The sequence below is a fragment of the Hyperolius riggenbachi genome, chromosome 2 (genome assembly GCF_040937935.1).
Source record: "Hyperolius riggenbachi isolate aHypRig1 chromosome 2, aHypRig1.pri, whole genome shotgun sequence".
Lineage (NCBI taxonomy): Eukaryota > Metazoa > Chordata > Amphibia > Anura > Hyperoliidae > Hyperolius > Hyperolius riggenbachi.
Genome location: NC_090647.1, coordinates 76,520,640 through 76,536,747, shown reverse-complemented (window position 1 = coordinate 76,536,747; position 16,108 = coordinate 76,520,640). Strand labels below are relative to the sequence as shown.

Below are 16,108 nucleotides of genomic sequence, written 5' to 3'. Positions count from 1 at the left end.
ATGTAGCGCTGACAGATTTTTGCAGTGTTTTACAGAGAACATTGCAGCAATGAAATTACTATGGCTGCCAGCCAATTGTAAATATACTGTATAGCTATGCAGTTTAATAGTAGTTGGGCATGTAATAAACTAAGAAAAGTACAGTGATTTGTTTATTAAAAAATCTATACATATGGGTTAAAGGGAACCAGAGACGAAGCACCCTCCATGTATTTTACCATATAGATCAATGGGAACATGACAGTTATCACCTACTCTGCTTCATTTTTCTCTGCTAAATCTGCCTGTTATCAGCCCTGATATGAGCCCTTGTGGCTCTGCTTTGCTGCTATTTATCCTCAAAGCAGCAAAGCAAAGCCACAAGGGGCAGACTTGGGCTTGAAAAGACATCACACAAGACTGACTCAGCTATAATCATTCTGGTGAAAGCTAGACTGAATGCTCAGTCGGGGATTCTTATCAGGGCTGATAACAGGCAGATTTAGCAGAGAAGAATGAAACAAAGAGCAGGGTAGGTGTTTACTGTCATGTTCCCATTGATATATATGGTAAAATGCATGAGGGTGCTCCGTCTCTGGTTCTCTTTAAGCACATATCAGTGATAACTTTTGTTAAAAAAGTACCTTGCAAAAAGTTACACCCATAGCAAACATAATAAATAACTGTTACTAAGCAAATACCTGGTTTCCCATAAGTCAGGACGGGGCAATAGATTGATGAGAAAATAGGGATAGTCAATGAGACGCAAATAATTTTGAGTTGGTGCAGGGTTATGCACAATTTTGTATGCAAATTTATTCGCCTTGAAAAAAGAACCAATACAATTTTACCTCCATTTAATTAGTTCATTTTCAAGCTGCATAAATTTGCATACGGAATTTGCATGATTCTGCAGAAATTTAAAATTATTTGCATCTCATTCACCATTCCTACCAGAAACACATGTTTTGTTAAAGAGACATTGAAGCGAAAAAAAATATGATATAATGAATTGGTTGTGTACTATGAATAATTACTAGAAGATTAGCAGCAAAGAAAATATTCTCATGTTTTTATTTTCAGGTATATAGTGTTTTTTCTAACATTGCATCATTCTATAATATGTGCAGATTACACAACACTCAGCATTCAAAATGATTCTTTCAGAGCAGCCTGTGAACTAATGACCTCTCCTCTGGCAGAGCAAAAGAAATTTGTTCACTAACAGTTGAGATAATAAAAGTCAGAAGACAGCCCTCTACACGACTTTGAAAGTGGTAGAGCTTAATGGCTTTTTTGCATAGAGATAACAACTGGAGTTTCTTAACTCTTCCTGTACTGGAAACAATTAGACTGATGTATCTGATCTTAATGTTTTATTTCTTAGCTGTACTACACATACAAATCATCATTTTTTTTTTCGCTTCAGTGTCTCTTTACATAAATTAAAAAAAAATAAAAGCAAAAAAGTTAGGATTGAAGAAACTCAGTAACGCAGCAATTGTTTGCATGTTTTCTTAAAGGATATCAAAGCTGGGGGAGGAAAGATTATATTTACTTACATGCAGCTTCTTCCAGCCCCTAGCAGTCTATCGTGTTGTTTTAATTAATTTTAAATAAAATTAACGCTTTACTATTTGGTTGTGGTCTCGCTGAACATGGCAGGAATGCAGTTTGGTTTAATTTCTGAATAACCTTAAATATATGGGCATGTGCCTTTTTCAGTGGGGGTAGTAATAATATAGTCATTTTTGAAAGGAAGAGGCGGTCTGTAGTAAGAAATGCATCAAATGAAAATGGTATTTATGCTCTGCTTGCCAGGTGTAAATGTCAATAGTTGTAAGTATAGGAAAGTCCTAGATAAGGTGGCTCCATAGAGAATACTTATGTTATCAATCACATGGAGAAAGGAAGACCCACTAGTCTGGGAACTTTGCTCTTATAATGATAGAGAATTGTTTACATTTTTTGTGACATTCAGTTTTGCTGACTTTCCCAAGTGAATGTGGTAACATTTTTGGTGGTTAAAAATAGAGCGGTAGACCACTCTGATTTGCCTTGTGGCAGTTACAGGATCCTTTGAGTGAAACTGTGGCTGGGAATTAGCAGCAGGTGCTGCATTGACAGTCCTAAATATTGAACTGGTTGCTGTTCTTCTCTTAATCAGCCAGACTGGTGTATAAAGTGCTTCCCCAACCAAATTATGCACAGTACTGTCATACTTACCGTCCTGGTCCTGTCCGGTGTTCCCGCGAGCGTGTTGTTACGAGCGCGCGCGCGCGCATTGAGTTTTATTGCTGCCTCTGGTGTTCTGGCGTGCACGGCGTTGCGCGCAAAGTCACGCGCACTGCGTGCAAAGGGTCGCGCGCGTGCACAAAGCGGCGCGCACGCGCAGCGTAATTATTGGCGCCAAAATCCTCTATTTAAACAGCTCTGCCCCTTGGAGCAGTGCTGTTAGTTCTTACAGCGTTGTGCCTTGTAACTTGAGTATATTCTGATTGTTATTCCGGTATTGACCTTGGCTTGTTCCTGACTACTCCTGATCACTGCCCGTCCTGACCTTTGGCTTGTTTCCTGATTACGTCTGATCGCAGCCTGCTCTGATCTCGTCTTGTCCTCAACCTTTCAGATCTCTGCCTGTCCTGACCCTCGGCCTGTCCACGACCTTGAGCATCTGTTACTGGCTCTCCTCATCGAGACGTCAACTGTTCTCCAACCCTCTGTGGGATCATTTCAAGCGCAACCTGGTGGGCACTAGGCAGCGAAGTAACCACTCTCCCCTCAAGGGATTGTGGTCCTGCTTCCCCCTCAATGGGTCGTGGGTGAAGACCCGTGGTCACTTAGACTCTGCGCTTGGGTGGTCCGTATCGCAGTGGGGCGGTCAACAGCATCTGTACCTCACCGCCTAACAAGTACACTACCCTCTTTCCCCGAAATGAAGACATCCCCCAAAAGTAAGCCCTAGCAAGAATTTTGAGCAAGCCCTACCCTGAAAGTAAGCCCTAGTGGCAGTAAGAGGAAAAAGTAAGACCACTTATATTATTACTGAAGCCCAGAGACACCAATTGCCGTACTTCTTCCCCATAGGCTGAAGCTCAGGTACACAGCGGCATGGAAATGGGGAAAAGAAGAGAATGCAAAGGGATATCGGAGGGCATGGGGGACAGTAGAAGGCATAGGAAGACACAAGGGCAGGGGATAGAGGAGGACACCAGGAGGACACTAAAGGTACAAGGGGGACACATGGGCACACAAGTGTTCCCGTAGAGCAGAGGTACCCACACTTTTTCGGCTTGTGAGCTACTTTTAAAAATTAGCAAGTCAAAGTGATCTACCTATGTACAATTTTAGGAGCACACTTGTATATACAGAATGGAAAATATAGTGGGGTCGGGATCTACCATGAAGGCCTTCGCGATCTACCGGTAGATCGCGATCTACCTAATGGGCACCCCTGCCGTAGAGGAATAGGTGGCACAATGGGAAGGCAGGACGACACACAGAACAGGAACTTGTGTGTTCATAGAAATATAAGACATCCACTGAAAATAAGCACTGAAGTTCAATAAAGTCTATCGCTTTGATTGAGTCAGAATCGATAGGTGTATGGCTACCTTAACTGGAGCACTAATGTGGCCATAACTTCTGCAAAACTTCAGGTATTGTAAGGTAACTATAGGCCACTCATGGTGTGCAACAGTTTATTTCCTGGGATGTGATTTAAAAATAAATGGCCACACTTTGTTGTATGTGCAGAAGAGGAAGTAAAAACTGAAGGCAGTCAGGTTTCCAGCTTACACTGATATTGCTTTTGCTTCAGATTAAGCTGATAAGATCTGGACAGACTGCATTCTATTTGTTATTATTATCCTCATGATCATTGTTATTATTATTTAGAACAGCTGAGAGAGTTGCATAATGGGTGGAGTATAACAATTCGAACAGACAGAGACTGAAAACTTCATATTGAAACTGTGAAGATGGTCGGAGCTCTGATGTCACAGTCAGATGTTCAACTACACAACACGATATACTGTAAATTCCATCTATCAGTAGCTGGATAGTGTACTGGTTAAGACATAGGAGACCTGGGTTCAGCTCTTCCTGTTCAGTAAGGCAGCACCTATTCAGTAGGAGACCTTGGGCAAAATCCCTAACACTGCTATTGCCTATTATGCGCTCCCTAGTGGCTGCAGCTCTGGCACTTTGAGGTCTGCCAGGAGAAAAATACGATATAAATGTTCTGTGTCTTGTCTTGTCTACTTATCAGCTCTCAGTAATGATATTCATTTTCAGAGGAAGAATAGAGGTTGAAACAAGGGAAGGAAAAATTTCTGTGACTTTAGGGTGAATATGAGAATAAGGGAGAGCCCATTATATTAAAAAAAACCTGAAGCATATTATGTGAAGGTTCAATTCGCTACATCCCAGGTCCCCAAGCGATATTTATGGGAAATGGATAAACTCAATTCAATAGAACCATTTTTGGCAAAAGCTGTCTTTTGAAAGTTATTGAAAGATCCTGTAAGATTATGCCAAAAACTGTACATTTTCATGATCTTTTACCTAACTATCGGCAGATGAGGCTGTCTCCACAAACACAGGATACAATTTTTAGCTACATTTATTAGCTGTATTAACGACTTTGTCCTCCTTGACGTATAAAAACGTCAAGGAGCACAGGCGCGCTCCCGTGCACTCCCGCGGCCGATCGCGCGCGCGCACTCCCGGCCGCGGATTCGGTAGCCACGGAATCAATGTATCGGGCTATGGTGCCCGATCACTGATTCCTCTCCCCCGCTGAAAAAGCGACAGCTTCTCTCGGAAGCTACGCTTTTTCTGAGACTATGTCCCTCTAAGCGTACATTGTACGCTTAGAGTGACGTCATGTAAACAAACTCTTTGGCCATCTTGTGGCCAAAGAGTAAAACTACATCTAAAAGTAAAAAAAAAAAATTACACTACACAAATTTTTCCCTAAATAAAAACTATTTACTTCCCCCCCTCCCAAAAATACCCACATAAAATGTTTAATAAAAAAAAAAAACATTACAATTTAAAAAAAAAAACAACACATAAATATTTACCTAAGGGTTTAAACTATTTAAATATCTATGTAAAAATGAAATATTTCTATATTTTTTTTATTTTAAACTTGTAAATAGTGATGGATGCAAAACGGGAAAAATGCTCTTTTATTTCCAAATAAAATATTGTCGCCATACATTGTGATAGGGACATAATTTAAACGGTGAAATAACCGTGACAAATGGGCAATTACAATACGTGGGTTTTAATTATGGAGGCATGTATTATTTTAAAGCTATAATCGCCGAAAACTGAGAAATAATGAATTGTTTCCGTTTTTTTCTTATTCTTACTGTCAAAATGCATTTACAGTAAGGTAGCTCTTAGCAAAATGTACCCCCCAAAGAAAGCCTAATTAGTGGCGGAAAAAACAAGATATAGATCAGTTCATTGTGATAAGTAGTGATAAAGTTATAGGCGAATGAATGGGAGGTGAACATTGCTCGGATGCATAAAGTGAAAACGACTGAGAGCTTAAGTGGTTAAGATACGCTTCTTTTATGTTTTCTTATAAAAATTGTTTAGGTGTCATAGAAAAGTGATGTGGTCACTTGCATAGGCAAACGTCGGGGGGGATTACAGCTGCCCAGAATCCCCCCTCAGACCAGGGCTGGTGCAGTGTTTGGGGACAGGCACAAGTTGAGACACCCAAATATCTGCAGGTATACTGCAGCTCACGGCACCGCCCCCTTTCTTTCCCTGCTACAGTTGACTTTGGATGGAGCAGCAGCATGTGTACAGAGCATGAAGCAGCAGTGTATGTACAGAGAATGGAGCAGCTCTGGGGAACTGGACAGAGCACAGAGTAAGGTATGAGCACAGCCCTGTGCCCTGCTGGGTGAATGCTTTACTTTCCCCTTCATTACCAATGTCAGTTGTCCTCATTATTATCTGTATCCAAAGTGCTCCTGATCGATCCTGTTGTCGATTGGGAGCAGATCAGACATTTAGGAAAAAATTGTCAGATCCTGTCAGTCGGACAGGAAATTGCATTATGTGTATCCAGCATGATGTCCTACCATATTATTATACTGTATTGTGCGTGACTGAGGGAGACTTTTCAGGAATCCCCCCCCTTAAAAATTCTGGGTTTCCCCTGACTTGCGACGTATACTTCTGTAAGTTTTTGGACCACAATCAGAATATCTAAAATGCCATATATGGAGAATATCTCCTTGTCGCTCTTACACAGAGCAGGGTCATCCACAAGGAAACCTAAGCAGGTGCCTGGGGCCTAGTGGGCTTTAAGAGGCCCATCTGCCACCTCAGATGACCCCTCTCCACCTCAGATGACCCAAAAAAACATAAGGGGTAGCCAAAGCTGCTACCTGGCCTAGGGCCGCATTTTATCTTAATCTATCTCTGTTCTCACATGGCCTGTATGGACTAAATGCATTTGATAGGCTTAAAGCAGCGGGGACAGGCAGCTATGCTATGCCAGTAACAAAAAACACATATATAAATAGATGGATACTTGTTCTACTTATATAACATTTTTATTGTACTGTCCACTGTTATTTTCAGTGAATGTTTATAGTAAATAAAGAGAAAATTGGTTATGGCATTTTCCATCTTAATTCCCACTGACTGAAGCCAATTCTGATGTCATTCCCTCCCTTACTTTTTTTTTCTCCTGGAAACTGCACTGTCATATCTAGCTTGCTCTGTAAACACATGAGAGCACAGCATAGATCTTATTTCACTGAACTGCCCTCAGCCAATCAGTGAGGAGCAGGAATGTGGGAGGGAAGATGACAAGCTTCCTTCTTGTCGGCAATGTACCAAATAGAGCCAGGATGACTTAGATAAGACTTATTACAGCAGAAACATTTCTGAATAGATTGGGGTGCTTGCAATGCAGGGTCGGGTTACTGGCTGCATTATAAACACAGAGCAGTGGGTAAATGGAATTTGATTTTATGGCCGACAGTCCTGCTTTAATGCATTGCTTTTGGAAATGTGTAGCAGCCTGATTTATCAACATTTGTAAGCTTCCCACACTATGTGCTCTATTTACAAAACTTCTCATAAATGACTTCTTTATTACCTATTTGATAAAAATAGCCTTCTCAGCACATATACAAGCAAAATAATCACTCAAAGTCAGTTATTCCTGATTAACTTAATTTCAATATTACTTTTCTTACCGCAATTCTATTATATTTTTACTCTTCGGGAGCTTAAAAAAGTAACATATGGTAGATAAGGTGAAAACAGAGGGAAACAGGTGAAAAAGCTTTGTAAATCATGCCCAAAGGCTTTGTTCCAAATTGTATTTAACCTTAAAAAATGACTGTATTTATTTATAACACAATGGTTTCCTAAAATCTGTCCTCAGACTGCACAGACAATGCAGGCAACCCACTTATGCTCCTGTCAATGCCTGACCTATGTGCCTTAAAGGATACCCGAGGTGACGTGACATGATAAGATAGACATGTGTATGTAGAGTACCTAGCACACAAATAACTATGCTGTGTTCCTTTATTTCTTTCCCTGCCTGAAAGAGTTAAAGCGGACCCAAACCAAACATTTTTTAAATTCAAAATATTTAGTTGCACCACTCTGCAGCATACAAATATAAATAAACACTCCTTCAAGCCTATGAGCATTTCAGTGCATGCTTTTCACCCTTCTCTTTGCATAACTAGGGTTATACAGGTGGCAGCCATTAGCAATTCCTCCTTTGCTGGACACCATCTACTCCACCAGCTTGCCGGATTATTTGCCGGCAATATGAAAGGAAGGGAGGAGTTTCTCCATTAAATGTAAAATATTTTATATTTGTCATCATGCAGCTGAAAAAAGGTTGCTATTTATTATTATAATTTAGAAAATAGATTTTATTTCTGAAATCTTGTATTTTTAGTTTAGGTCCACTTTAAACATCAGGTATGTAATTGGCAGTTCCTATCTGAGTCAGGACTGGGTCAGTTTACAGTGTGACCCTCACTGATAAGAAATTACTATAAACTACCGGTATATACTGTATACTACTATAAAAAACTTTCCTAGCAGAAAATGGCTTCTGAGAGCAGGAAAGAGATAAAAAGGGTCAATAATTCATAGATTTGTGTTCATACTTCAATGGACGTGTCATTGAGCAAAAACAAAAAACATTAAAAACGTAAAAAGTAGATTTAAATATAAAATAAAACTGTGGATTATCTTAAAAAGTCATTTTTAGGAGAAGGAGGATAGATACAATTGTTTATTTAATTCGTTTATTTTCACCTCGGGTGTCCTTTAAATGATATTTGATGGGATTAAAACTCCAATTTGGGGTCTTAAGCCCCATACACACACTCAACAGAGGTCTTTTAGGCTCTCACAACTTTTCTTGTGAAACACCTAAAAAAATCTCTTGCTATTGTTCAAGCAGCTGATAAGACTGATAAGAAGTCAATCCAAATGTTGAATTGACTTCTTATCAGTCTTATCAGCTGCTTGAATTGTTTGTGTAGTACAGATAATGAATAAAACATTTGTGGCAAAGAAAATTGTCTCTTATTTTTATTTTCAGCTATATAGCTTTTTTCTTTTCTTTTTTTTTATAATAACATTGTGCCATTCTGTCACAGTTGCCATTTTAAAACCGGACTCTCTCTTTTAAGCTACAAAAACAAGGCAGAAGTAATGGCCCTTTAAACTTTCCTGCAGTAAAACCTTTTCTCAAGCTGCCTCAGTAGTCCAATAGCTCAGAGAAGCTCTTTTGCTTAGATAACCGTTTCTTGTTTTTTTTTTACTCTTCCTATACTGGAAAACAATGAGACTCTTTTCATTGCTACTAATGTTCTATTTCTTAAGGCAGCCATACACTGGTCGATTGCCACCAGATCGACCAGCAGATAGATCCCTCTGTGATCGAATCTAAACAAAAAGGGATCTATTGGCTGCCTACACTGCAAACAGATTTTGAATCGATTTCACTATGAAATCGATTCACAATCTGTGGAGCTGCCGCTACCGCCGCCCCCTGCATACATTACCTGATCCGGCCGGCGCGAGTCCCCGGTCTCCGCTGTCTCTTCACCGCTCTGGGCTTCAGCTTCACTTTTAAACAGTAGAGGGCGCTCCACTGTTTAACCACCCTGGCGTTCTATTAAGATCGCCAGGGCGGCTGCGGGAGGGTTTTTTTTAAATAAAAAAAAAACTATTTCATGCAGCCAACTGAAAGTTGGCTGCATGAAAGCCCACTAGATGGCGCTCCGGAGGCGTTCTTCCGATCGCCTCCGGCAGCCAGAAGTAACACGGAAGGCCGCAATGAGCAGCCTTCCGTGTTTGGCTTCTCCTGTCGCCATGGCGACGAGCGGAGTGACGTCATGGACGTCAGCCGACGTCCTGACGTCAGCCGCCTCCGATCCAGCCCTTAGCGCTGGCCGGAACTATTTGTTCCGGCTGCGCAGGGCTCAGGCGGCTGGGGGGACCCTCTTTCGCCGCTGCTCGCGGCGGATTGCCGCAGAGCGGCGGCGATCGGGCAGCACACGCGGCTGGCAAAGTGCCGGCTGCGTGTGCTGCTCTTTATTTGAGCAAAATCGGCCCAGCAGGGCCTGAGCGGCAGCCATCGGCGGTGATGGACGAGCTGAGCTCGTCCATACCGCTAAGATGGTTTTAAACTTCCCCCGACAGGAAGTAAGTGAAGCCAGCCGGAGTCCAGTGCGGGGAAGGGACCGACGGAACAGGTAATGTATTGCCGCTAGCGTCGGTCGTCGGACATTCGAACGCCGCTATCGACGCACTCCCAAGCCGCCGGCAGTCAAGCAAAATTTTCCGTGCGAACAGATCGATGGGATCGATCGATTTCGGACAGAAATCGGTCGGTCACCGCTTGCGCATCAATTTCACAACAGATTCGAGCACAGTGATCTAGTCTGCTGTCTATCGGCGGGAAATTCAATAAGTGTATGGGCACCTTTAGTTGTACTACACATACAATTCATCATCTCACATGTTTATTTTCGCTTCAGATTTGCTTTAAAGAGTAACTGTCAGGCTGCAGAAGCTAATTTAAACCTCTATTCTCCTGTGTTAAACAGTTTAGAAGGAAGCCAGAAAGCCATTAGTGAAGATAAAAATCTCAGTTACCTTTGATGTGTGCTTATCTTAAAGGCTGTTATAGACCCATAAGGACGCAAGCCGCATAGTAAACTGCAAAGCATTCTGGGGCCCTCCCCTCGGCTGCTAATGAGACGTTACAGCAGCTTTCTAATCAGTCCAGCGCGAAGCACTGATAAATCTCGGGGCAGAGTACACTGCAGGAGTCAGCTATTGTTCCTAGCCACATGGCTCATTAATATTCACTGCACACTGTGTTATTCTGTACGAGCTCCTCTGTGATCAGGAAGCAGGCAGGACATGACGACACATTTGGCAGAAAAACATGGAGCCTGCCATGAGCTGTCAGGAGCATCTATCTCTGCATATACTATATAAAAATTCTGTGAAATCCAAACGTGGACAGTGAAATGCATATGTAATGTAAGTACAGCCAATCTTTAGCTACTGATATATGTGTTTATTTTCTCTGAGACCTTATACCTAACAGCTCCTCTTTAAAAGACGTGAACTGTTGGTTGGCTTTGAGGACAGGTTGGGAAAACATTGCAGTAGAAGACCGCATTGGGATGTTGGTGTAACTCTAACCTCCTTGCATCATGCGATGCTGTAACACAAATCTCTTACACATTGTGATGTGTGCACAGTAGTTTGGATCAGATCCATGTGAAACTGATTTCTGTAACCATCTAGCCAGGGATGATTCAATCTATTTTGCTTGTTTTCAGGCATTGTGGGACGACCAAGGTGATAAAAGTGAGCAGCTGAAGGCGCGGAGGGAATGGAGAGATTCGTGTCTGAGTCGCCTAGCCAAGCTGAAGAAAGAAGTGAAGAAAAATGAATGATGTGTTTACATCTGGATGATTCAGAGTGTCATTCAGTGCACAGTATGTTAATCCCCTTTGCTGGCACAAAGCTGCTGGGCTGCTGCCAAAGGGCATTGCAGAGTTCTCTGGAAAGAAACGCGCAGCGAATACATTAGGACCAGATAAGATTGTGCAATTCGGATTGGAAAAATATACCTCTCTTATGCAATGAATTTTAAAGGCATAATAAAAGGGCTTTTGCACATAGTGATCAAATGCATGTGATGGTACAATTCACTGGTGTGTCTTCAGTTTTAGACACAAACTCCAAGGGGAAAAAGAGGTTTATTACCAGGGGCGTAACTATAAATCATGGAGCCCAGGGGTGTATCTAGAGAGGTGCAGGCATGGCTTGTGCCATAGGCGCCACAGTACCATGGGCGGCCATGGCTGCCCCTTCTTCCCAACAGCTCAATCACCATATTGAGAAATGCCGCACGTTACTTATACTTGGCAATCTATACTGGGGGGCTACTTATACGGGGGGGGGGGGCACTCGACTAATTACTTATGCTGGGAGGGCAACCTACACTGGTTGAATACCTATACAGGAAGAGCTACTCTGGCTACCTGGCTACTTATATTGGGCAGCTAACTCTCGATACCTACACTGGGGCTACCTCTATTAACAATATTGGGGGGTTTAATTCTCACTACATATACTGGGGGGGGGGGGGGACACCTCTGGCTATCAGTACTGGGGTGGAAACCTCTGAATATCATTACTGGAGGGACACCTTCAGTATCGGGCACAATTGCTATAGTACGCAAATGGATATGGGGTGCAATTTCAGTGTTTGCCATATTACCCAGATACGCCTCCTGATGTAGCCCCCACCATTGCCCTTGCCAGCCACGTATGACCGTCGCAGCCTGGAGGCCCATCGTACAAGGGTCATAAAGCCAGTGTGGACATTGTAATTTTCACACCCATAACAAGTATGGCTACAAAAACACCTGATCTGAAGGATGGGCACCTATATCCAAGGGAGTGATGTAGTAGGTGGGGCCTCCACAGCTCAGGGCCCCCCTGCAGTTGCAGGGGCTGCTTCCCTGTAGTTACACCCCTGTTTATTACATTCTAAACTACACATATATGTGTACTGTATTTGTAGTGGCTGGATAGTATACTTAAGAGCTCTGCCTTTTACATGGGAGACCAGGGTTCGAATCCTAGCTAGGGTCAGTACCTATTCAGTAAGAAGTCCTAGGGTAATGCCTAGTACACACCATACAATGTCCTGTTATATTTTGTGTAATTAGATTATTTTCTGTAAAGTACTGGTAGAGACTGGTCATTATCTCTGGTGCATTGTCTTCTAGTTATCTCCGGCTGAGTAGAACAATGCTTAATTGCTAGGCAGATAGATGGTTAGATAGACAATTTCCAACATGTTGAAAATTATCTATCTGGCAGGTAAATCTTATGCTGAGCTTACACTATTCGTTTTTCCCTTATCAATCGAGCCGCTGATGGCTCGATTGATAATATCCGACAGGTCTGATGACCTGCCGGATCGATTCCCCGCTCGATCCCCGGGGACGAGCAGGAATCGATCCGGACGGCCGCAGGGACGCAACGGGAGTCGATCCTGCGGCTAATCGAGCCGCCGGGTCGACCTGTGTATGCCCAGCATGACAGAACATTGTATGGTGTGTATTAGGCATAATGCCGGGAATACATGGGGCATTTCCGCGGCTCGATCGAGCCATTAGATGGCTCGTTTAATCATTTCCGACGTGTCCGATCACCCGCCGGATCGATTCCGCGCTCAATACCACGGGCGGGACAATAGAAAAAGATAAGGAAAACGAGCAGAAGATAAGAGAATCGCCCGCGGGGACGAGCAGGAATCGATCTGGCGGCATAATCGAGCCGCGGAAATGTCCCGTGTATTCCCGGCATAAGACTACCACTGCAGGGTGGCCCCTTGAGCCCTTAGTAGCTGCAGCTCTTGAGCGCTTTGAGTCCAACAGGAGAAAAGCGCTATACAAATGTTAGGATTATTATTAGGATTATTGTTACCATTAATAGAGTGCACTACAAACCTGTAATGACTCTCAATGGTTAAAGACAGGTATGGCCTCACATTCTAGTCCTCTCTCTTGGCCAGTAAGTAAGGCTACCTATCTCAGTTATGACCATTAGAAAGGTTTAGGAGATGGAAAAGTAGGGCCTAATTGGTGGCTGCCGAGTTAGGGGTTGGCCGCAGCAAAACAGGCGAAGAAGGTTTCTGAAGAGCTTTGTAAGACTTTGCAGATGCTCTGCAGTCTGTCGTGAGACTCGGTCATGTGTGAAACCTGTCTATCCTGCTAGAAAAGAATCACTAGTCTGCATCTTTAAAAGTCGTGGCCTGACTGGACTGAATTATCTTACTTTACTTAAAGGGTCACTAAAGTCTATTAAAAAAAATGATTTTTACTCACCTGGGGCTTCCACCAGCCCCCTGCAGCTGTCCGGTGCCCACGCAGTCTCGCTCCAATGCTCCTGTCTCCAGCCGGCAGCCACTTCCGTTTTCGGCGACAGGCCTGGAAGCGCAAGTGATTCTTCGCGTTCCTGGCCACAATAGCAGTATAAAGGGCGCTATTGCGACCAGGAACGCGAAGAATCACTAGCGTTCCCAGGCCTGTCGGCGCCTGTCACCAAAAACAGAAGTGGCTGTCGGCGGGGCCAGGAGCATCGGAGTGAGACTGCGTGGGCACCGGGACAGCTGCAGGAGGCTGGTGCAAGCCCCAGGTGAGTATTTATTTATTTATTTATTGTATTTATAAAGCGCCAACATATTACGCAGAGCTGAGTAAAACTCCTTTTTTTTTTTTATAGACTTAAGTGTCCCTTTAACTGAGAATTTATCTCTCCTTAAATGACTTAACCTCCTCAGCGGTATGGACGAATATACACGTCCATCACCGCCGGAGGTCGCCGCTCAGGCCCAGCTGGGCCGATTTTAGTGAAATAAAAAGCAGCACACGCAGCCGGCACTTTGCCAGCCGCATGTGCTGCCTGATCGCCGCCGCTCTGCGGCGATCCGCCGCGAGCAGCGGCGAAAGAGGGTCCCCCCAGCCGCCCGAGCCCTGCGCAGCCGGAACAAAAGTTCCGGCCAGCGCTAAGGGCTGGATCGGAGGTCACTCCGCTCGTCGCTATGGCGACAATGTAAGCAAAACAAGGAAGGCTGCTCATTGCGGCCTTCCTTGTTTATTCTGGTCGCCGGAGGCGATCAGAATGACGCTTCCGGAGCGCCCTCTAGTGGGCTTTCATGCAGCCAACTTTTAGTTGGCTGCATGAAACAGTTTTTTTTTTATTTAAAAAAAACCCTCCCGCAGCCGCCCTGGCGATCTTAATAGAACGCCAGGGAGGTGAAGTAACCCATGGCTGAACTCTCGGGTTTATCTCTCCTTAAAGAGGAACTGTAACCAAGGATTGAACTTCATTCCAATCAGTACCCGATAACCCCTTTCCCATGAGAAATCTTTTCCTTTTCTCAAATAGATCATCAGGGACATCTATATGGCTGATATTGTGGTGCAACGCCTCCCACAGCCTTCTAACCGCAGCTACTAATTGTAACCTCCTACAAGGGCCTTGGGCGGCTGCTGATCAAGGGGCGGTTGGATATAAAAGAGGTGTTTCTGGGTATGGAAAAGGAGTCTGCAAATGGAATAGGGAGGCTGCAAATGTGAAGAAACACATGGATGATATCTGCTAGCCAAGGGAACTGTGTATGAAAGAGAGGGGCTACTGTACATGGATGTCTTGTGTAGAAGAGGGGGCTGCAACAAGAAGGTTGGCTTAGGGGTGAAACAAATATAAATCCAGCCTGCAGATCTAACATTTTAGTTTTACATTAAAGCCAACGGATTCAATCAACCAACAGCTTTGTGTTTCCTTTGAGATCTAAATCTCAAATGGAGATTTCAGTAATAAGCCTCATATGGACAGTGCAGCATTCACGTGTTAACAAATGTTCTCATATCCCACCTTTTAGCCATAAAAAATGCATACATTGTCATCAGCAAGTCATAAGCAGTCCAACAAAGCTTCTGTAAAAACTGTCACTCATGTTGTTTTCAGCACATTACAGATATTACCAACGCAGAGATCAAAACAGCCTTTGTCTTCATTATATTAGTAAATTACCAGATAATATAATATTATAAAGCTGTCCATTAGAAGCTTTCACTGTTGTTGTACAAATTACTCAGCAGGACAGTTGTATGGGCATGCTCATCCAAAACTATTTCCGCAACATTTCCATTGTACTTCATTCCCCAAAATAAGCAAAGGTCTTTACCACTCGCACATGTAAAAGGGCGCTGAGAAATTTGGGCACAGGGTGAAGCCAAAAATGCTCACCCTGCTGTGCGCCACCTCCCCACCCCGGCACTGTACAGTGGGGGTAAGATGCAATGCAGCTTCCAGCTATTGTTGGTAGAATTGCACTGTTTTTATCGTAATTTGGGCTCCATCTTTTGCCAAATTCACTTTACGGCCTTTGACGGTGTCCAAATGTCCTCGTCCGTGTGTGGCCCCTTTTTATCTGACTCGTTTCACCTAATAGCATAAACATGCTTGAGCTGTAATCCAGTCTTTCAGCTAAAGCCCTCACCCCTCCTCTCCATGGCACATTAACCCGGAAGCAAGGTGGGGGGGGGAGGATGATGGCACTAACTTGCACTTTTGCAGGAGATGCTGAGCATTAACTGGGTGTTTTAGCAGTTATTAATGGGCATTGACAGCTGCCTGGCACTGGCAGGCTATATTGATAAGAGAGAGGAGTCCACTATATACTTTTTGGGCTTTATAGAAATAAGGTTTCCTATTCACCTCTTGAGTCAATAGAGTGTATTGTGTCTTTACCAAGAAATATTATTTCTTTATATTTCTACCTTCTTCCTGGTGATAGGTTGGGAATAGTGATGGTCATGTCTAGTAGAACATGTGGATAAGCATGGCATGGTATTTGTTTGATCAGCTGATAGATTTTGAAAGCTCTGATTTGCGGTGATCACATCCTGCTTTAGCACATGATCAGCACTAGCGAATCAGAGACTTATATATCTATCACCTGACCAAACTGATCACATGCTTCTCCACGAGTTCTCCTAGACATGACCATAAC

The 16,108-nt window shown here is 43.4% G+C and overlaps 1 protein-coding gene across 2 annotated transcripts in view; it reads left to right on the top strand.

Moving 5' to 3' along the window:
• Positions 1–11,204, top strand: part of CRYL1 (crystallin lambda 1) — a 175,115-nt gene extending 163,911 nt beyond the window's left edge. For both annotated transcript variants that reach the window (XM_068266934.1, XM_068266933.1), the window contains one exon: positions 10,851–11,204. In XM_068266934.1, the coding sequence (XP_068123035.1) occupies positions 10,851–10,967 (117 nt within the window). In that variant the 3' untranslated portion in view covers positions 10,968–11,204. The remainder of the gene's footprint in view (positions 1–10,850) is intronic.
• The last annotated feature ends 4,904 nt before the right edge of the window (positions 11,205–16,108 follow it).